This window comes from Zootoca vivipara, chromosome 3 (assembly GCF_963506605.1).
Source record: "Zootoca vivipara chromosome 3, rZooViv1.1, whole genome shotgun sequence".
Classification (NCBI taxonomy): Eukaryota; Metazoa; Chordata; class Lepidosauria; order Squamata; family Lacertidae; genus Zootoca; species Zootoca vivipara.
In genome coordinates, this window is record NC_083278.1 from 77,635,190 (window position 1) to 77,658,054 (window position 22,865).

Consider the following 22,865-nt stretch of genomic DNA (forward strand, 5'->3'; position numbering starts at 1 on the left):
TAGCTTAGGGCCTCATAAAACCTGGGCCTGGACATATGTGCTACTGTGCTACTGTGTTATAAGTCAAGCAAGCTCCTGCGGAGTAGGAGGAGGAGATGAGGGGCGCTTTGCTCTGCCCTTGGTGGTTCTGCTGCTGCTAAGCCATGGTTTGCGTTTAGGGAGTCATGCAAACTTGGGCTCTTCGGGGGTTGTCATTTACAACTGCGAGGGAGGGGAGGCTGAGAGAAATCCCTACGGGGCCTTGACAGCTGGGTCGTCCTACCGGTAGCCCACCCCTCGAGTCACTACTACACCACGCCCATGTTTCGCGCTTTCGTTTCGGAATTTTTCAAATTCACATGCTCGCCTTTCCGCAGACGATAATAAAAGTCCATATACTGTAATATGATATGAAGATTTCTTCCAGAAGCAGCAGCAGCCGTCGCGGCTTACTTGCGAGAACGTCCCGCAATTTTCTTGCCAGCCTTATTATGAAACACTTGTGGCGGCCTCGCTAGCCAGGAACGTGGCTGGCCCACCACCAACACCAACACCAGCCCGCCAACCGCCCTCGTTAGTCTTTTAATTGCCGCTGGTTTATCCTGAGGCGCTCCTCCCCCACCCTCGCCCCGCCCGCCATTAGGCGCCATCAAACACCCCGACGCGACGACGTTCGCGGCGAGAGCAGGACGCGGGAGCGCGCGCGCGCGGCTGCTGGTTGGGAGGTTGGGGGAGAGTGAGAGCGGAGGGAAGCGGCGCGCTCCCGCGCAGGCGCGCACACTGCTCCGTGACCCATCTCACTGAACAAAGGATTCCTTACTCGAAATCTCCTCTCCAGACCTAAAATGGCGCCGGCCCTCTCCGAGCACCATAGAGATAGAGGAGGGGCCATACAGGGGAAAGGAGGGGGGAGGGAGGAAAAAAACCCCGGGCAGACGGCAGAGACGGATGGGTAGAGCGGCCGCCTTCGTCTGCGCGAGGCCTCTCTGCGCAACTCAGGCTTTAGGGCTCTGTGGTTTAGCTGCGGCGGTTGGTCGGCTGGGAGAAGCCTGGCAAGCGGAGTTGTTATGGCGGGCAAGGAAGAGGCCGGGGACGCGGAGAAGGTAAATGAGCTGGGAGCGGAGGCAAGGCGCCGTCGGCGAGCTCCGCGGTGGCTGCTTATGGCCTCCCTCGTGTTCGTTGGCTGTGTGGACGGAGGAAGGGGCTGCGGCTTCTCTAACGGGAGCGGCTTTTGTGCTGTCAGAGCAGCGCGCCAACCGCCTGGATGACCAGGCTAGCAGGGTTCCTGGAGCCAAGTGTTGCCACCCCAGCAGCGGACTGGTAGCCTTTTCCCCGCAGATACACTGCCTCTGAGCGTGGAAGCTCTATTTAACCGTCGCGCCTTATCGCCCTGATAGACCGCTCCTTCCCTAGGAAACGGAGTCTCGCTTCAAACCACTTAATGCCCGATTTATTCCTGAGTCCACATAACGCGTCGCACGGCTATAAGTGGACCATAATATTCGGTTTGTTTACTCAGGTTCCTTTGTCACAATCTCTGGCATTTCTTTTCTTTTTAAAAATACTAATCATTTAAATTTGTTTTTAATCCTGCCTTCATCTCTGAGGATACCAGAGGGGTATACCGAAGACATGATAACGCAACCGTAGCTCCAAAGAAATTATGATCCATTGTTTTATGGCCTGACCCTGAATGTTTGGGCATACAAGTCAGGCTTTTCTAGCTGCAATCCAATGCACACTTGCATGGAAGTAAGCCTCATTGAACTCAGTGGGTTTACTTCTGTGTAGATGTTTATGGGATTGTGCTATACTTGTAACCTTTGCTATTGGAAGAAAATGTTTTCCTTTAGAGCAGATGCATCTGTAGACCTGCCAGCTTGCTGCATCCAGAGTTGGAAGGTGGGGAAAAGAATTTTTCCTCCCATTGTTCCGTTTCAGACCAATTTTGTGAGCATGTTGGGTGGAGGCGGGCAAAGCAGTCTATGGAACCTTCAGATCCATGACTCGCCCAATACAACCCCAAAATGCCTTGTTTAGACCTGCACTGCTGGTGAGACACCTGCACCTTCCATTTTCCACAGGCATACCAAGGGGCCTCAACAGCTTAATGTTGTTTCACCTGGAAACTTCTCTCCAGCTGTACAACAGCGCTCATACAGTTTCCTATTGCCGCCATCCCACAGGCCTTCAACTGGTTGTATGATTGCAGCATTAACACTCTCTCTCTCCCCCCCCCCCCAATTTACCAGTTAAGTTATTTGGAAGATTTTCCAAAATAGATTTATTTTTCCATGAAAATTATTCTGTTTCATAAATTCCTTAGTAACAATGAATGGACGCCAATTGGAAATACAATATTAGGCAGGCTTGGACAGTTCAAAGTTTTTGGGTTTGCTTACTAAATTCAAGTAGAATAAAAATGCCAAATTTAGATCACTTGTATTTTTTAAAGAAGGATGATGCAAAATGGAAATTTGTATAGGATTTTCTTCCAGTGCATCATGTGGTGCTCACACTCCTCCTGTCAAAACTCCAAGAAGGATAGGATCCACTGCAATATGGAGCCTTCCTACCCAGAAGGGTGGCTCAGTGTCACTGATCAGTGCATCAAATCCTGAGAAATTCAGCAGGATCAATATGGTCATGCTGCACTATCCAAACTGAAGTATCCCAAGGTATGGTCTGAAGGTATATGAGGCCACCATGAAGAAAGAAAAGTGGGATATCAATGTAAAAAGATATACAAAAATCAAACATAGCCTTTTATATAGAAGATCGAGGTGATTTGATGCATGCTTTGTCCATTGGTATGAGAATGACAATGAGAATAACAGAATAACTTTTCAACAACTCCCCCCCCTTTAAAAAGCTACTGGAGATAATGATAGTAAGATAAATTACCGTAGTTTCAATGGTTGTGTCCTTTTCTTGTCCTTTTGGCCCAGTGGGAAAACTACGGTACATGCTTTTTCTTTTTGCTCTACATCACTATTAAAAGGACAGGAATAATCTACTGTACAAAATGCAGCACTTCAGAAGGTTCTGTATATAACAAATGTGTTGTTTAATGTGATATATTTCATTTCTTTCAAGTCTTTTAAGCTACTGGGAATACTTGACGTCAGAAATGTCCCTTGTGCTCGAGAATCAGTGCTCTATGGCTCATTGGGTGGTCTAACTGTGGGTCTTGGACACTTTTTGGCAACTAGTAAGTAAATCTGCAGATACTTCTTTTTATATGTAATGTTTTCTTTGTTTCCATTCTCTCTCCATACTTGGTAATACTTTGCTCCATGCAGCAATTAATACAGCGCAACAGCTGACATAAAGTGTTGCTTACTTCCTCTCTAAAAGCCTTCCCAGCAAAGGTGTACATACAGCACAATCCGTCTCCAAAACATTGCATACCAATTGTTCTTTAAACTTCTTAGCAGTTGGGGTATTCATAAGCATACATCAGCAGCTGAGGATAATTAAGAGGGTTCCTTTTTTTAATAATAGTTTTTGTTTTCAATTACGATCCAATAATAGCCTCATTATAACAATACCAATTTATAAGTGTTCCTTTCTTTTTAGCCAGTAGTTTTAGAATCTAGTCTTTGTTTTGTTCAGCAGGCTTGTTCAACATCTGAGGTTAGTTCATATGTCAAATTACCCCAAATTTTATGCAGTTCATTCTGTTTAATGTGTTGTCTCATTGGTTTGTGCAACCATGGTATTATAAAGATTATGCAAATCCAACTTTATCTTCAGAAATAGTTTGATAAATACTTCTAAAATACATTTTCTATGTTGTTTTTCTATGACCGGTAGTTCCCTTATTGTCTATTCGTTATGCCGTCTACATAACTTACAAATGAACAAACTTCTTTTCTGCCTAGGCAGAGTGAGACGATCCTGTGACTTTGGAGTGGGAGGTTTTATCCTGTCAACATTAGGATGTTGGTATGTATGTTTCTGAAATTCTCAGACTTGTGTTGCAGATGTGAGCGGATAGGCTTTGGGTGGATTCTTCCTACAACCCTAGGAGCAGACTCCTAGGAACCGAGGTCCCTTCATGTGCCCCCTAAAATATTTGAGGGGACCAGGTCTCCCCCCCTCCCAAAGTTGATGGGCATTGCCATTCAAATGGTGTCACGCCTTGTGAATCATTATGCAGCATGGGGCTTGCCTGGGCCCACCCAATGTTTTACTCAAGTTGGCACTCCTGCCTACAACTCGGCACATGTAATCACACTAGTGTACCAGGCTATTCCTGGAAATATATGACTTATTTGCACCTTCTGCATCCTACTCCAGCTGTCCGTTGCCTGGGAGGGGTCTTTAAATAATATGGTGGTACAGTAGAACAATCCAAATTCACATCCAGTATCTTCACTAATGCAACTGAGAGATGGCAGGCTCCAATGTTGCATGAGTGGACTTGTTTTTGCTATGGGACATTGCTTTCCTCATCTCCCATCTGCATACCCTACATACCCCCCCCCCCAAGTGCCTTCTCTCCCAAGCAGTTTTGTGGGCATTGTTGTTTTATTAAATTTGTATACCGCCCTTCATCCAGATCTTAGGGTGGTTCACAACATAGGTTTTTTTAAAACCGAAAATAATAAAGAGCAAAATGACCAACCACCAATAAAGCTCCCTCCCACAAGCACTTTTAAAAGGGTGTAAGATGTTAATCAGCCAAAGGCCTGGTTGAAGAGGAATGTTTTTGCCTGTTGTCTAAAGGTGCATAATGAAGGTGCATATAGCGGATTGAGAGGAAGGTGAAGTCCTATTGTGCAGGCAGAAGTCTGTTCCCTTTGTACAAAGCTAGCTTCTAATTTTTCCCTATGTGCACATCTAATCTATATTTTTGTTTGCAGAAGAGTTACTTAAGAATAAGTTGTGTAAAGCATTTCTATCTTCAAAATACAGGCTGGTTCAATACTATGCCATCCGAATAAAACTGGGAGTTCTTATTCTCTAAAATAGGATGCGGATCATTCATTATTTTATTTTTCCTTTATTGAGGGTCTATTGTAGATACAATAATGCAAAACTAAGGATTCAGCAACGAATGGTTCAAGAAGGGATGAAAAAGAAAATTTTGTATGAAAGCACCCAGTTTGATCCAGAGAAAGAGAGAAGTGAAGAAAGCCGTTCTTGAAACACTTGGTTGTGAACAATATGAGCCATAGCTCATTTGCCGAGCATTAGGAAACAGTTCAATTGACTGCCCTAAAACTCCAGATTGTATTTTTCATGTATTCTCACATTCAAATCAAGGGTGAAGCATATGTAATCTGATTTACTTTCCTTGGGGAAGCGGCAGTGGATGACACTTGATGTTTAAAATAAAAAAATTCCTTCAGTAGCACCTTAAAGACCAACTAAGTTTTTATTTTGGTATGAGCTTTCGTGTGCATGCACACTTCTTCATGCATGCACACGAAAGCTCATACCAAAATAAAAACTTAGTTGGTCTTTAAGGTGCTACTGAAGGAATTTTTTTATTTTACTTCGATCCAGACCAACACGGCTACCTACCTGTAACTTGATGTTTAATCCAGGTTCTCACAAGGAAACCGTGATGCTTGTAACACTTCTTCATAATGTCTTAAACTAGTGTTGAGCTGGAAGCAATTTGAGTTTGCAAGGTTGCTCAATAAGTTACAACTTGTATAAAGTTGCATACAAACATCTTTTTCCTCAATAAAATATATCACTTGCATCATGTTCTTTCATTAGAATAGTTTGCGTTAAATTAAGCTAAAGGGAATAGTTCTAGGAAAGTACTCATTACCCTTTCTACTCCAGAGAAAAAGTTGTGCAAGTTTTCTGCACTGAAATAATGTAAAAAAACAAAAAACTTGTCCTTTTACAAAGCCTTTACCTAATTGTATATATGACAATTATAATAGCAATCCATTCTGTTCAGTCTGTTTGGTAATAGTAGTGGCTACTGTTTTGCAATACCTTTGACCGCTTACCAGTTTTGTATGCTGCTTGTACAATAATAAAATCATCCTTAATTATATTTGCCACCTGTATTTCTGTTTAGCATTGCAAGTGCTCCTTGCAATATTCTATAGAATCAAAATAAATTTAAGAGCTAGGTGGGGGAGTAGAAATATACTTGAGCATTGTGCGATGTTTTTACTGTTAACCATTCTTTGTGCTGCAGAGGTCTATTCTGCGGGGGAGGGGGTTGTAGAAAGTAGTTTGCCTCTGTTGCTTTTGAGAAACCCTGCAGCAAAATTATTTGTACAAATTGTCATCTAGGCCTTGCTTCCAAAGATAGCCCATTATGCTTTTAAGACAGTTCAGCATATCCTGCTGTTTTTCAGCAGTTCAAAAAGTGAACTTTCAAAAAAGAATAAAGTTCAGTAGAAATGATTGTTAAATCCAAGTGATCATTTTGTATCACTTGCTACTGTAATGTAGTAAGTTGTTGTACTACTTTGCTCCTGAATGAAAATGCAGAACCAGAAAGATATTTGTTCTGATGGGCTTTCCTAGCTGGATGAATGGGTATCTAGTGCTAACTTACTGCCTAAAGAGGGGTTTACAGAGCCCTGTGCCGTTGCTAATATGGCTTGCACAAAACAATTATACAGATAACAGCATGCATTAACAATTGAAAGGAACTTGGATATGCTTACAAGACCACACGTCTAACCAGAGCTAATGCAGAAGTGTGATCTCTACATTGACATAGAATCATGTTTTAATGCAAGCACACGCTTTTCCATGGCCCGTTTTAATTTTGTATTTTCATGCTGTGAACTGCCCTGTGATTTTTGGGTGACGGGTGGTATACAAATTTAGTATTATCCAATACAATATTCCTGCAAGCAGTAATTATGTTTGGCCCAAGGAACCATGAACTATAGTCGTACTTTGGTTCTCAAACATAATCCATTCCGGAAGTACGGAAGTACTTCCGAAATGTTTGAAAAGCAATGTGCGGCTTCCGTTGGCTGCAGGAGCTTCCTGCACTCAAGCAGCTGCGTTGGACATTTGGCTTCCAAACAACGTTCAAAAACCGGAACAAGTTTTCAGAGTTCAGGAGCTGAAATGTAAGAGTACCAACGCATTCAAGAACCAATGTAAGACTCTAAAACACTGTTATTTTTGATTAAATCCTTTTTAATCATAATATGCTGGACTCTTTGGTCATGGCATATTGGGTTGGTGAACCTTTGGGGGGGGGGGAACTTCTAACCAATGTTACAACTAAGTCACGATTCTAGGAATGTGGATTTGAAAGCATGGAGGCATTCATTCTGCACATGGTTTGCTTTTACACTATTTCCCCTAGAATTAGACTAGTCTCTGCAAGTTACAATCTTTCCATATTGGTTAACAGTATTATCTGTATAGAGCAGTGCAACTAGTTTCTTCTAGCCAGACACTAAAATCTTAGCATCTTAGGAATGGTGAAAGTGAATCTTACATGGCAAGAGCCATTTAGACCAGCAGACCCCAAGTACAGATGCAAGTCCAAGTCATTACACTGGCTTAGCTGTATTTTAATGAGCCAGAGGACATGAATACCTTACCTTAGTGACACTTCTACAAAACCTAACTTCTGAAACTTTCTGAAAGCCTTAAAGGTTGCCACTGCACATTTTAGATTCCCTGAAAGCGCATTAGTGGCACACTATGGATGAAACTAACAAGGGTTCAGAAACATTAGTCTGGCAATTCTATGACTCTTCTAAAATGCATAATCTAGCCTAGTGGTTTTACTTTCAGGAAAATGAGATTTGGGTACCACTTATTCCCAAACAGATTTAGCTGAAAACCCCAATTAATCTTCCCACATAAACTCAAGAGAATCTATCTGCAACAGAAACCCTATATGCACTCCTGGAGTAGGGAGGCCAGAGAATGACACTCTCAAGGCACCCACTCCCCACCAATTTACTCATCAAATTCAACTAGGATTCCAACCCCCTTTCCTACCCAAAAAGTGTGAACTGAAACTAGTCGTAGTGAGTAAACACATTTCAAGGTTTGGTCTCTAAATGGAGGCACCTAGATTCATTCCAGTTGTGACTGCGCAAGCACCACCACCAACTCCACCCCTTAGACCTCCTATCACAACCTGTTTCCATGTCAGGTAGCATGTTCCCAATGGGGGGGGGGCAGGCTGCAGCAAAGATGGGAGAAAGCAGGGAGAAACTCAAAAGAAATAAAAAGCTAGAAACTCCAGGCATCACAGCAGCTTGAAGACTATGATCTAGATAAACCTTAGCAAATTACATTTAGCATCAGTTTACTAAACATTAACATTTTAAACCTGTCGTTTCATAAACTTAGTAAAAGTACTCTAAAAAGTAGAATCCAGTGATAAACCTTGAAACACAACTACACTCCTGCAGATGCACCATTAGCTCACTTGGTGGTGTATTCACTGGGAACTCCAAATATTAAACCTGTATACAGTACACTAAACTTCATACCAAACTAATCCTGCTAAGTGTAGCTGTAAAAGTAGCTATCTAGCCAGGACATCTATTCTCTCTAGAAGACACCCAAACTAATTTGCCATTTTACATCAAATAGTCATTAGCTCTGGCTATGAGCTTCAATTGCCACCACTGCTGAGAGTTGTTAGCCTAAGCACCAACCCTGCAATATACAAATGCTACTGGCTATGCTTTGCAAAACTGTAAAACATTTGTGTACAGGTATATTGCCATCCATTTCATGAAATTCAGAAATTCCTTCCAACAAGGGACTACCGGATTCCGGATTCCAGAAGTCTTGCAAGTGTTTTAAGTTGCTTAAACAAAGCAACTGGTTCTCTTTATTATGTGAAAGCATGCATGTGGTGCATATACATCTCACTATATTTGTGTATCCTGCGCCTCAAAGTCATTAAAGGGATTTTAGACCAATGTGGTGAGAATCCCAGGACAAGAGTTAAATGATTTTATTTTATTGCAAACAAACGGCTAAAGTTAAATTTCTCCACCCACTTTCTTTAGATAAGTAAATCAGCAGGCTAAGGAGACACACCCATCTGAGAACTAACATGATTAAAAATTAGATATAAAATGGGTGAATCACAATTTCATTTACAAAATGGTGGAGTTACTACTACAAGCACACTAAATACACAGTATTTGTGGGGAAAAGGTTACAGACACACAGCTAACTTCATATAGATCCCATTAGACAACTGGATTTACAACAAGTTTGTTTAATAAGAAATGGGCAGAGCCAGTTTTTTTCAGAATCAAAATGCATAACAAATGGAAAAAGTTGATGGTGTGTACCTTCACAAGTTGAGCCTCCACAGACAAAAGCAACCAGGTTTTACATGCACTCCACCTTCACTATTTAATCTTTAGGTTTTGCTTTGCAACCCCACCCTCAACCCTTTGCCAAATTAAAAAACAAAACAAAAATACAACCTAGCTTATTGCCAAAAGACCATTCTTATTTCTCTCCCCCCTCTTCCATACCTAGAAACTGCATAGAGAGGATAGAGTGGAAGATGGAGTGTAATGAGCATTATTTACATAGTATTAGAATTCATGGGGCCACAAGCCTGGTTGCTAACTTTTCTGTTTTGATGACTCTCGACTGTTTCTTAGAATTTTTTTTTGGGGGGGGGAAAGAGAAGAGAAAATCTTTAATAAGAGGACACCAGATACAAAGCAACATTTTACTTTTGTTGTGGTAAAAAAAAAAGTCACATTTTACAGATAAAATGCAGAACCCTGAAATACTGACACATTCTCTTATCGTGCACAATGCTGAGGTTCTCTTAAGATTCACTTTAAAACTGCAATTAAAAATGTACAAAAAAAAATCAAACCCACAAAGCTTCTAAAAAAGGAACCTGCAGGCACTTCCTCTTGTGGAATGTTTAAAAAGTTAGCCTACTAAAGAAAACAGTCGACTTCTTGTGAAGGTTTTGAAGAAATATGGATCAGTTCATTTTATTTGGGAATTCAATAGTATCCTTGGTGATAATGCTGACTCCATGGCTTCTGACCCCAGAATTGCTGCAAAAACCAAGATAAACACTGTTAACCATTGTCAAATATCAGCAAATTTTATTTCTACATTCCGTAGGTATGAAAAACATCTGAAGCATGCAATTCGGAGTGAAGTGTGGACACTTGATAATACTTAAATCCCACTGCTATGATTGTTTACACATATGAAGTGCAAATGACGAACCAACTACATTTTATACCAATGTTACTCTTAAGGTATTTATATGCTCATAAAGGTTTACTTTAAAACATACACTTAATGTTACTTCCTATTTTGCTGCAGATTGAGAAAGTTTACTTACACCCTGCTGCCACTGGTTGTAGCCCTGAGATTGATTTTTGTAGCCACGATTGTTTCCCCTTCCTCTGAAGTTCTGTAACAAAAGTCCAAGAAATCGATTTGTAGTTACTTATTAAACATTTCACCAGTCAATGGCCAAAAACACATCCACAAGGCTATCTGTAGTAAACTCTGTAAATGTTTCAGTTAATAAACTTTCAGATGAAAGGACTTCAGTTGCTATTAATCAAATATTGCTAACTATCAAGGTAACATTCTGACAAGAGACATTTATTCCAAATTCTTCTTGCTAGTCAGTATTTACTCATATGCCAGTAAAGTACTGCCCCTGAACATATGCAAGCTGGGGAATTAGGCTAAACCAGCAAATAACAAATGTGTCGATTTTGCTATAAGTACGAATTACATGGTAAGTGATCTTATGATCATCGTCTGGATGATACGCTACCTAGCAGAGGGGTGGTGCAGAGGCTTGTGAGATTGCTTGGTTTGTTTTTTACTAAAATCATGATATTCACTTGAAAGTAATGTTTAGAGTAATTTTAAACCCAGGAATTTGGCACAGGTACAGGCTCATTCCTTTCAAACAAATAAATCATGGTCACTCAATGTCACTCAAAGCTATTTTAATTACTAGTTTATGGGGTGGGGTAATTCTGCTCTAACTACTATGAGCCAGAGATTCTTAAAGATCTCTAAGTTGTTCAGAGTGGATCAACCAATAGATTCTAACCTACTGGTACCTTCTGTCCATTGTTATCTATCCACAGAGGAATATGCCTCGTTAGAAAACACGACTTCATTCAAAAAGCACAGCTGCACTGTTGCATAAATTATATATGAGATCTGTGCCAAGAACCTAGGTTTCCAATACAGTGGTACCTCGGGTTACAAACAGCCTAGCCTATTAACTTTTTGGATTTCAAACACTTCAAAACCGGAAATGAGTGTTCCAGTTTGCGTATTATTATTTTTTTGGAGTGCGAACGTACTCAGTTCGGGGTGCACTTCTGGTTGAGTGACACACTTTCGTAGCCTGGCAGCGGAGAAGGGGGTCATCACAGTGTTTCCCACAGCTACAAGGGAGGGAAGCTGCGCACCCGCTAGCCATATGGTTGGCGGGCTCGCAACTCTCCCCCATGCCGCTGCGGGAGGCGCGTGCTCTAGGGAGCATTTCCCACAGCAGCATTTTTTAAGGGGGGGGGGTCCTGTTTGGATCCCAGTTCAGCTACTGATTGTGTGACTGTGGAAATGGATAAAACCCTCACATCCAAACAATAACTATCATCAGTGCAAGTAAGAATTTTGTTTTAATTTTAATCACCTACAATACTGTTTTATTTATTTTATAGTACAGTACATTGATTATTGCTTTCATTTTATGGATCAATGGTAGTAAAATTCATGTTAAATTGCTTATTTAGGGGTTGTTTTTAAAAGTCTGGAATGGATTAAGCCATTTTGCATTACTTTCTATGGGAAAGCGCACCTTGGTTTAAGAACGCTTTGGTTTAAGTACGGACTTCCAGAATGGATTAAGTTTGTAAACCAAGGTACCATTGTACATCTTTATATTGGTCTTGAGAGCACCTAATGCAGGACTAAACACTGAGCATAGACCTCATCAGTTCCTTCAGATGGAAACTACTAGGAACAGCATAAGACAAAAGTACAATTTTGAAAACTTAGGTTTCAGCACTATAGGATTGCACGTTACAACACTTCAAAAAAACATTGTACATCAAATACTCCAGGAACTGTATCGTTATTTATTAGTATCACACTTTTAAACATGCTTTTGAATACAGGTTCTGTACTGCTTGCTAAAGAGAGCACCAAGACCAAAGATTCAGCCCAAAATGCCATGTTCCTGACTACAGCAAATTACCTGGTTATAGTTCCCTCTGTTGGGCATTCCACCTCTGTTATAGCTTCCTCTGTTTGAGTAACCACCACCTCCGCCACCACCACCTCTGGTTGGAAAGACAGGACCACGGGGGTATGGGTAGCCTATTGCCCCACCACTGCCACCGCCTCCTCCACCTCCACGTTGGGGCATGTTACCACCTCTCCTGTTGTATCCTCCACGATTTCCAGGGACTGTGAAAAATGTTAAAATATTAATATTGACCCAATGACATACTTTAATTTGACTCAGGGGGTTGGGGAAGAGAAGTACAAGACTATTTAGTAATAGACATTAATTTCAGCCTGTGCACAAATTAGTTTTTTTCTAGTAAAGGAGCTCTGAACTTCGAAGGCAAAATTCAAATTTCATGGGGCAAGGCATCTGAAAACGGTTAGGGAGTCCAAACTGATGTTGCTTTAAGAACAGTTACGGGGAAAGACAGTGACAGCCCACTCCCAAACCACAGAAAACGTACTCAGCCCAAGCACTGGTGATTTCAGGATGCTGAATTACATTATCAAAGTCATGCCTGGGCCCCTCCAGCTTTATTTTTTTTTTCAGCAATGAAGACATTGTCTCCATCCACATCGATCTATTCTCAAAGTTCTGCTCTTCTTTGGGGCAAGCAACTAAGACCTTGGGTATAAACATTAAAATAGTTAAGAGGCAGTTTTAGGAGCACAGGATACCTCCTCCTCTGAAGTTGCCACGCATGTTAAATCCACCACGTCCTCTCTGTCCACCTCTGTTAAACTGGTTTTTACCACTCTTTTTATTACTTTTCTTTGAACCAGTGTTCTGTTTTTTCTCTGGAGGAAGGGCCTTCTTGCTTTCTTCTTTGTACTGTTCCAGAAGCTTCTGGGCTTCTTCTTTTTGTAACTCTACGTAGATTATTTCATCAAAACATTCTGACACCTCTGGCAGAGTAAAATTTCCTACAAGATAGAGAGTCCTGAATATTCAGTATTTATTTCTGAAGCCATTAGAAAAAGCCAAAGTTCCCCTCCTATATAAAAGGAATACAAGACAGGTAATCATCACTTCAAGCTAGGAGCAAGATTCCTGAAAACTTGACACATTCTCCCTATTAAGTTGAACTGGGAACACACGTCTGCTATAACACGTTTAGCTTCGTTTTCTAGGGCACTTTATGCCAAGACAGCTTTGTGCATCTGCATGAAGCATATCATGACTTTAGTATTAAGGGCTGCAGCAGAGGGAACACAATATAGTGTTGTCTTACAAAGTTACAGAAGTCTTCCAGTTTTTTTTAAAGAGGCATAACTGTTTTAAGGCAAGAAATTTTGAATCTTTAGTTTTTACATTATTCCTTTAAACAGATACTCAACATCCTAGAACACAGTATAGATTATGTTCCATGCCTTTCATTTTGAGCACTGCATGCTCTGGAAGATCTTTTCCCTCCACCTCTGCCTTCTTTTGTGTTCTTTGCTTGTAGTCTTCATCTTTTGGGCAAACAACAACTGCTTTGCGCTGGAAGCCTGCAAACAGGCACATTTTTCTCCTCTGCGCAGCTGCAGACACATTTGTCTGAAAAAAATGCAGTAACTTACTACACGTAGCTGTCATTGTTAGAGCTAAGTTAAATTAGTGTGCTTAGATTTCACCTCCACATGTATAAACGCAAAGAAGTTTACAAGTAGAAGGAAGTTATGTACATGTTAGGCCGTAGATGCTAGGATAACCATTCTCCCCCTGATTTCATATTACAAACCTAAGTACAATTGCTAATAATCTAACTTTATTGCCTCAATATATATATATATATACTGTATCTCCCACTGAAGTTTAGAATCTACACCCCCTTAAACAAATGGCAGCTTAACTCAATTTTGTAAAAACAATGAACTTTGGCCCCCATACCTGATCCAGAATAAAGTTCCGTTTCTTACGTGCAGCAATCTCAATAAACTTGCCAAGACACTGTGGTGCTCTCTGCAACAGTGTGTTGAGTTTTCCAGTATCAGCCATTTGCCGCTTAAAACCTGCAACCTATGAAAACAAAAGTTGCCCAGCATTCACTGCCATTAATATTCTTTTCATTTGGTATTTTTAAAAGCAAGAAATTGTAATTGCTAATACCAGAAACAGTTTAGGCAATGTTTTACAATACATGACTTGCTTTGAAAGAGTTCTAAATGCTCATGAGATCAATCCTAAGAATTAAACAGGCCAACCCAATTTATCCCATCATTCACTGCCTTGAATTTTTAATTCACACTTTACTATTAATATAACATGCAAATCTCAAACAAATGTGTCACGTAACAGCCTACAGCTAAACCAGGTTGAACTTATTTTTATCTGGAGTTCCAATATTTCAAGCAGGATGTGTATACTTTTAGGGGAATAAGAGCTTCTTCTAAGTTTCCAAATGAACAATCTAGAAAATCCTCCATAAAAATAAAGCTTTTCAGTGGGCCATCAACTGCTAAAGCAGTACCCTTAAATGAGTTACAAGACAGCTAAGCTTTATTATATAGATGCATGGTGGCTGCAAGTTTCCAAATGAGTTACCTTAAAATTGCAATCCTAAACACTTAAGGTAGGGAACAAGTCCCACTGAACATAGTGGGATGAACTACCCAGTAAGTAGGCATAGAATTGTGCTAAATTTGTGCAGTAGTTGGAACTTACCATCATTTTGTCCATAATAGTATTTGTTCCAAGGATATTGTACTTCCCAGGGTTCTGTGCTGCATGTTTGGTAACCCATGTAGTCTTCCCAGCACCAGGCAAGCCAATCATCATTACCACCTATTGAGTTTAGGCACAAAAAATGAAAACTCTTATTTTATACCCTAATTGCCCTACAGGCAAGGCTTGTCATTTGTGGTACCCTGATCAACTGCCTCAAGACAAATACTCAAGCTGGCATGCTTCAATGTGATTTCAAAATGGACCATTACTTACTTCACAGTCTTTCTTGTGTTCTGGTCCCTTGGGTCCTCTAACTCTATCTTCCAAGGGAACATTCTGGATGAAGGTGTACCCCTCTGGTATGGGGAAGTAGGGCTCATCCTTCTGGCCAAAGTTAAATTCAACAGCACAGTTATGGCAGAGAACATGGGGGAAAAGGGACTTTTCAGAAAGAACTTCCTTGCTGATTTTGAAAGCAACGCCAAGTTCCTGTCCATTCTTTGAGTAAGAAAGTTCCACTTCATCACCATCAAAATTCTGTTGTACAAAAAAAAAAGGTGTTAGCATAAATGACCAGGTTCATTAATTAGAAATAAACCAGAACTTAAGCCTTGAGTGGAAATTTAAAGGAAAATCTGAACACTTGAAAATTAAGCAAAGGTGCAATACCAAATTGAGAAAATAAAGATGTGCATATTGTTATAAAGCAGGTAAGTACACAGCAGCAGCAACTAGAAATTGACATTCCAAGTAAAGAAATACTTACAGCAAAACATCCGATCACATCATTTTCATCAAATTTCTCACCAAAGTCTTCAATCTCACAATTACATGTCTTTATTCCTTTCAAGGAGTATCCATAAGAAAACTCTTCCTCGCCTGATAAATTTGAACAGTTGCAATTGAGGTTTTCATGTTCTGAATTTGTAACCTGACATTCAACCTCAAGATTTTGTATGAAAGCTGCCCCATACAGATACCCCCACCCCCTGCAGAATCCTAGCACTGTGGTACACTGCAAAGTGAGAATGGCTCATGTGAGAGCTCAGGAAGCAACTTTAGTTTAGCGCACAGGTCAGATGGGAAAGTCCCATTATCTTCTTTCCAATCCAAGGAAATTAGCTGCATAGGATGTTGCTTCAGCTTCTCACCCAACTACGTACTCACTTCTGGCAAGAACACAATGAATTAGCGCGATTCCTACATGTGCTGGAGCCATTTCCTTCTGTACCAGCTCCTCAGGCGGACAGAGACATGAAATAGGGACAAATGTGAGGTGTGCTGTTGCTAAGGGGATTTGATTCAAAGCACTATTCTTTACCCAATATAAAAATAGAGGATGTCAGGTATGCTGGCACTTCACTATATCCCTTTTGACTAAGTACTAAGTGAGTTTTCTGGAACGGATTCCATAGATCACATGTAACTTGTAACTACCATTACTAACGAAAATAGTGGTTGTAGTTACCCTTTTTTCAAAATTAAGTTTTACCATGCATTTTCTGTCTACAGTGATTCACCATCTCCCTCTCTTAAGCACCCAGAAAAGTACTACACCCATTCCTACAAAAAGACGAATCACCATGACAATCCATGTTTTAAGGGAAAAGCTTACCAAGCAGCATCCCACTTGTGTTCAGTGACCAGCCAACTCTCACTTCATGTATGTCAATGTCTTTTGTATACAGGTGCTTGACAGGGATCTTTTCAGTTACCTATTTTTGTAATTTAAAAAACCAGCTATTAATTATAATAAAAGCATAGCTTAGCTAGCTTTGTCAATCAGGCTCCAAAATTACCAGTCTTTCATACACTTTTTTTTAAAAAAAATTTCAGCTCCTCTTATGAGCAAATCGCAGGCTAGTAAAATATATTGCAAGCCAGAAACAAGTGCTCTTTGCCTGCTCAACCAGGCACAGAGCATAAAGTGCAGCTTGCCATGTTTCTATGCTAAACACTATGTAGTCTACCAGCTGGGAATCTAGCATTTCAACAAAGCAGGCTAATAATGAAGGAACAGTGTGTTACCATGTTGGACAAAAAGTAAACACATGCCCTGGTCCACACCCAGCACAGAGACAAAGACTGTTGCAAGAGGGATCGATCATTCCATCCCTCTACTGGCAACTCATACCCTTACTTTGGTGAACTCCCTAGATGCCGATGCTGACCAGGTAAGCACATTATGTTGAATGATGGCAATAAGCATACTATGTGTAGGATCTGCTGCAAAATGCTAATACTATCGAAGAGACCATTCTGGTTTTTGTATGAAAGATTAATTGGATAGTTGCTTTAGTGTGTTAAATAACACTTTACTGCTTAAATTTTCCAGGTATTGATAAAATACCAGTTATGGTCTTGGCTATTTTTATTCTGAGTTGCGTAATACTCATACTTAACTGATTCTGAGTGTGCATGCCTGTGCAGCGAAGACGACACCTTTCATGCTAATAAGGGGCAGTATTGATGGGTGGGGGTGGGGAATTGGCACACACCCCAGAAAAATACCCCCAGTTCTTTTATAGCCTGAGCTTACCCACAAAATGCTGACTGTGTTAAGGAGCATATAGGTGGAAATAGACGGAGTATCTTGGAAAGGGGCATGACTGCCCAGTTGAAATCAATAATACATATTTTCCATAATAAAATGTACAGTTTCTCCTCTCGTTTAGCTTGATTTCAGCTGAAACTATAAGCATTCAGAAGCAATGTTGAACAACTGTCTTCAATATTGATCTGGCTTACCTTCATCTCAAAACAGACTTTTCCTTTAGAAACTCCATAGGATGCTCTCCCTCCAGCCCAAAGAAAGGCAAAACTTTCCATCGTCAATGAGGAAGCACTAAAACGATCTCTTGAAATTTTGAAGTGTAGATCACAGTTATCTGTCAATAAAAGAAAATCAAATTGTTGAAACCTGTTCAAATACAGTCAAACAAAAAAGTGGAGAACACTTGCAAGAATAAAGTTACATCAGTTTTATTCAGTTTAGTGGTATTCTCTGTCACAACAGGTAACTCTTGAATTAGTCAAAATTTAACCCAGTCCCCCTTTTACTTAAGGGGTTCTCAAGCAAAGTGATGAAGGAAGTTTGCTCAAGAGCTAAGCTTATCATCTTATTTCCCTCTGGAATCAGGATTGTCTATGTTTAACTTAGCTATGATGTATTTTCCCACATACCCTATGAAGTAATCATTTGTCTTGGGCTAGCTTTGAGTGCAAACACTTAAAATGTGCTCTTATCTGGTGCTCTGCCAAATCTCATTGTGTTTCCTAGCATATAAAACTTAAGAACCATGGGTGGTATGCAACTAGGTTTTACCCAAAGTAAACCCACTGAAATTAATTGACCTGACTTTGTAATGTTTATTAATTTCAATGGGTCTAATCTGAGTAAAACTTATTTTGATACCACTTTCCATGAATAAGCTGTAGACTGGGAAAGGATTTCAAGATGACAAATGTTCAGCAAAACACAGGTTGTCATATACTACAAACGTCTCAACACCTCAAGAGATTATTGCTTTTTATAGAGCCATTGAGTCAGACACTATTCAAACAGAGATAAAAACATTGTTATAAATATAAAGTATTCTATCAAACAATACTTTCATATTATGTAAGTGAAATAGAAAGTGTAGGCCTCACTTCCAAGGGTACAGAGGACTGCAGTTTAAGATGCAATTCTGGACATATCCAATAATAAGCTTGAACTCGACTCTGTAGAATTTACTTGAGTAAACATGCACATCATAAAGTTGTTTACTCTTACTATTCTTTATCTTGTGCTTCAGCATATGAATTTGAAATCTTCTAAAACACCATCAATCAGCAGCTTCACTGCCCAGTACTATCACTTTTCAAAAACGAGGATTAGTATCGCATAGCCACTTGGTCTTCTGGAAACACCTCCATAACCCCTCTATAAACATGTCTGTACAACCGTTCACTACTTTTCCATGAGCAATGCAAAGGTGCCAAAATAACTAGACTGTCCCAGAATAACTTCTCAGACCTTTTTTTAAAAGTTTCATTGTTCTCAATGAAGTCATTTTGAATGTGCATGAAACTCTAAAATGAAAGCTTATGAAATTACCTACAACCTCAAACAATGGCTTATCATTTATTAGAATACACATGCCCTTAAGTTATCATTTGGTAACACTTTTCAAATACATTCCCTATCAGTTTCGATTATTTTACCAATAAAACTCAAGATTGACTTGGGACTCCAAATATACCCCCCCCCCAGACAGCAAGATTGCAGCTGCCAACCAACATCTGCAGACATACTAAGCAATACAAGGTGGAAAATTCCACCACTTTCCAAAAGTAGTGTTACACAATATTAGTAATGTACTTGCTAGCATTTTACAGTAGTCTCTGTTAAAATTGAGCAGTTTCAAAGTTGCAATTATTTCCAATGAAAATAATTCTTAACATTGAGCAAAATTCTTGATATACACCTAATTTGTACTTTTAATGAAGCATCTTAGCTCAGTTAGTTTTATCTACTGAGGTATTTATGCAGGTATGGGAGGGGGCCCTTTGACTGCCTACACATCAATTAGCACACATCAATTAGCATATCCCAGGGATGTCCAACCTGTAGATGGTGATGGGTGCTCCAGGTAGATCGCAGTGATTACTGAGAAACAGCTTTGGCCTCCCCCCTCCAAAAAAGCTGAACTACTCAAGATTCTCTAAAAAAAATAAGCTCAACAACTTTGTCCCCCCCCAAAAAAAGCTCAACAACCCTTGGCAAATCTCCCCCCCCCATTTAGTTGCCACCTTTGGTAGATCACTGCCAGTTTTTTTTAAAATACTGGGAGTAGATCACAGTCTCTTGGGAGTTGGACATGCCTGGCAAATCCCAAATCTCCATTTTTCAAATAATGGTTCCCCTTAAAATTATTGGTTTACAACTTTTGGAACAGAAGAAGTTGAAATTAATATTCACGTTTGAAAGCATCAGTTTCTCCTTTTGTGCCTCACTTTTTGCACAGAACAACACTTTACATTTTTGTGTTCTCCTGATTAATTCAAAGTTAATGCATTGAAATGCTAAATTTTCAGAGCGGAGCAGAAATTGTACCTCAGGTACACAAATTGTACCTCAGTATGCACAAATGGCTCCCCCAAAAAAAATTTTTTTAAAGAATCAACAGACTGTCTTAGGAGTTTGTATTCAACGGCAAGCGTGTTTTTATACTTACAAGTATCAAGACAAACCACTGTGTCATCAAAGTGTTCATCCTCCTCTTCAACAGGTGGCTGAGGAGACTTTGCCCTGGCCAACAAAAAAGGTCAGTCATTTGAGTTCAACAAATCGAAATTATTAAAATCTTTCATGAAAACTTTAACATGCTAAAGTGATTTACCTGCTGTATTTGTTTTCTTCAATATACTCAAAATACCCTCGCCCATGGTCTTCACGTGGCCGCTTAACTCCCCTTTTTTTCTCACCAGGTTTTTGCTCAGTTTTAGTTTCTCCTTCGTTTTTGTTTGAAGAGGGAAATAAGATACGTTAGAAACCATAAAATCCAGCATACTTTTTTACTCTTATTAGGAAAACTTCAACTCTCGCGGCGCATTTGTAACAATGCTTCCCGTAAATCTTGGAAATTCAAGTGCACAGAAAACTAAAGGCCTGCCCCCCTGACGTCTGCCGCGGTCGATTTGACCTTCCAGAGTTAGCAGGAAAAGTCTTCACTTGGATCTACGATCGCGCCTAAGCAGCGGCTGTCAAAAGGCCCGCCTCTTCCTCATCCTTCCCCTCCCCCCCGCCGCGGCCTGATTTCGGCAGGCGCGCGCGGCCTAGGCTTTGCGAAAGGGATTCCTCCGCCTCCATTGTACTCAGCGTTTGAACTCGAGCCCACAGCGCCCCACGGGCGGATGTGACGCAGCACAGCACAAAACGTCCCCTCGCACGTTCCACAGCGCGCCCCAGCGGCTCCTGCGAGTCGCCCCTCCCCCCGCCTCACGCGCCCCTTCCTCACCACGCTCGCGAAATGGCGCAAAGCTCCCCCCCCCGGCCGCAGAGACACGCGGCGGGCCTGGCCTGGAAATCCCCAAAGGCAGGCGCGCGGGTAGGGCCTTCCCCACTTCCACCGAGTGGGGGGAAAGGCGCGGTGGAGATTGGGGGGAGGGAGGGAAAGAGAAAGATGGCGGCGGTCCCTGACCTCGCTGCTGAGCTCCCAACCGCCGCCCATCCGGGTCCCACGCACTACTCACCTCCCGGACGAGCAGGCCCGCCGGGCTTCTGCTGCTGGGCGGGTGACAGCTGCTTCGCGCCGGGCTGGGCCGAGGAGGCCGGAGTCGAGGCCGAGGCGGCAGCGCCTTTCCCGGCCGCCTCTTTGGCTGCGGCGCCTTGCTGCTGTTGCTGCTGCTGCTGGGCGCCGTGGCCGTTGGCGTTGCCGCTGCTGCTGCTAGTGGTGGCTGCGGCGCCGGCGGCGGCCTCTTCCTCCTCGTCCTCCCCTTCCTGGAAGCCCTGGTCGTCGCCGTTCTCGTCGTCCTCCAGGTCTTCGGCCGCCTCCTCGTCTCCGGCCGCCACCCCTTCGCCGTTCTCCTCGGCCAGCTCCATGCCCTCCTCCTCCTCCTCTTCCCCGGGGCAGGCGCCGAACTCGGCCTCCTCATCGTCGTCGCAGGCCGCGGCCTGGTCGCCGCCTCCTCCGAGGGCCTCCTCCTGGGCTCCGCCGCCGCTGCCCGGGGCGGCCTCGCCCATCTCCTCCGCGTTGCCGTTGCCGGGCTCTCCGCCGGCCAGGCCTCCCCCGCCGGCCTCCTCCTGGTCGAGCGCGGTCTGGAGTCGCTCCATGAGCTCGGCCTTGAGGCCCTTGTCGGAGAGGCGCCGCTTCTTGAGCTCCTCCTTGAGCTCCGACACCTTTAGCTTCTTCACGTTCACCGGGGAGCAGCTCATGGCGGCGGCTGCAAGGACTCGATGCGGTCTGGGCGGAGGTGGCTGGCTCGGGTGGCTGCGGCAGCTGCAGAAGAGAGACCCGCCTGGCGCCAAATCCTTTCACCTAGGCTCGCGAGGCAGGGACGGTGAGCGCGCCTCGCGGGCTCGAGCACGCAGGCGCTGTACTCAGCCCGCCCCCGCCGCGCGCCTAATATATCCTCGCCCCTCCCTCGCTACCGTAACTATCAAATTTCGCGCAGCTCTTACCGTAAGCGGTCACGGCGCAAGCAACCCGAGGACAAAGTGATAAAATGTTCAGGCCGCAAAGTAACACAGTGGTCGCGCGGCAGAACCAGTGGCGCCCCAAAGGCTGCGAAACTGCACACTTAAACTTGGAAACGTGTCGCATTCAAATGCAGTGCTAGGTGGTATTTATTTTTCAAGAATGCAGTTTTAGGATTGGGCTACAGGTTGGATATCAAAATGTTAACGTTCTGTGCTCTGCTCTGCTCCAGGCGCATTTAAAAGTATTTTGTATTGGGCAATAGCTTAGTGCCTCCTCTGCCCTCTGCAGACCTAAGCCCACGGCGGCTTCCTCCCAGATAAGTGTCCACAGGCATACAGCTCTGAATATGCTTTTAACAGAAATTGGAAATAAAAATCATCATCATAAACTTTATTGCACTAGCCAAAGACAATTGAATCATCCAAAAACATGGACTATCACTACATATACAATAAAGCCTCTGTTAAATCTGCTAAAATTCTTTGTTATATAGGATAAGAGATAATTCTTATACAAAATATACAAATTAATTAAATCTCCAGATCCCCTTTGCTAGTTTATCTAATTAGTTTGCCCTAATCTTCCTAGCTGCCAACTTCCAGGGCTTTGTAAATACTTTGTAAATTAGAGAGTCATCAGCGTCACTCAGCAGTCATTTCACCCTCTCTGCCCTGGATAAATTAATGTCCTTCGCAAACACAGGTTTTATAAATCAGTCCCTTGGGTCCATGGGCCTAACCAAGGCGGGCAGGGAGGCAAAGAAGTAAGTCAATAAAAAATACTTAACTAGGGTGGTGCTGTGGGCTAAACCACTGAGCCTAGGGCTTGCC

General features: G+C 42.1%; 2 protein-coding genes across 2 annotated transcripts; one reads left to right on the forward strand and one right to left on the reverse strand.

Moving 5' to 3' along the window:
* Positions 1 to 909: 909 nt before the first annotated feature.
* On the forward strand, positions 910 to 5,311 carry LOC118081841 (cytochrome c oxidase assembly protein COX20, mitochondrial). The gene is made up of 4 exons (XM_035108342.2): positions 910 to 1,082; positions 3,076 to 3,190; positions 3,864 to 3,927; positions 4,996 to 5,311. Exons 1-4 carry the CDS (start codon positions 1,047 to 1,049, stop codon positions 5,129 to 5,131), a joined length of 351 nt encoding a protein of 116 aa, XP_034964233.1. The 5' UTR covers positions 910 to 1,046; the 3' UTR covers positions 5,132 to 5,311.
* A 3,579-nt stretch (positions 5,312 to 8,890) lies between these two features.
* On the reverse strand, positions 8,891 to 21,922 carry HNRNPU (heterogeneous nuclear ribonucleoprotein U). The gene is made up of 14 exons (XM_035108341.2): positions 21,089 to 21,922; positions 20,236 to 20,347; positions 20,071 to 20,144; positions 17,600 to 17,739; positions 16,467 to 16,566; positions 15,618 to 15,730; positions 15,125 to 15,388; positions 14,849 to 14,968; positions 14,075 to 14,203; positions 13,573 to 13,741; positions 12,880 to 13,125; positions 12,170 to 12,381; positions 10,283 to 10,354; positions 8,891 to 9,986 (listed from the first exon to the last, which is right to left on the reverse strand). Exons 1-14 carry the CDS (start codon positions 21,768 to 21,770, stop codon positions 9,933 to 9,935), a joined length of 2,487 nt encoding a protein of 828 aa, XP_034964232.1. The 5' UTR covers positions 21,771 to 21,922; the 3' UTR covers positions 8,891 to 9,932.
* Positions 21,923 to 22,865: the final 943 nt, after the last annotated feature.

Bases quoted from the DNA above. Each gene is read 5' to 3' on its own strand.
- LOC118081841 (XM_035108342.2), top strand. From the start codon at position 1,047: ATGGCGGGCAAGGAAGAGGCCGGGGACGCGGAGAAG. The intron at 1,083-3,075 runs GTAAATGAGCTG...ATTTCTTTCAAG, and splicing joins AGGCCGGGGACGCGGAGAAG to TCTTTTAAGCTACTGGGAAT. The intron at 3,928-4,995 runs GTATGTATGTTT...TCCTTTATTGAG, and splicing joins CTGTCAACATTAGGATGTTG to GGTCTATTGTAGATACAATA.
- HNRNPU (XM_035108341.2), bottom strand. From the start codon at position 21,770: ATGAGCTGCTCCCCGGTGAACGTGAAGAAGCTAAAGGTGTCGGAGCTC. The intron at 15,731-16,466 runs GTAAGCTTTTCC...CAAATTTATCAG, and splicing joins CACAAGTGGGATGCTGCTTG to GCGAGGAAGAGTTTTCTTAT. The intron at 14,204-14,848 runs GTAAGTTCCAAC...TTGTTTTCATAG, and splicing joins CTATTATGGACAAAATGATG to GTTGCAGGTTTTAAGCGGCA.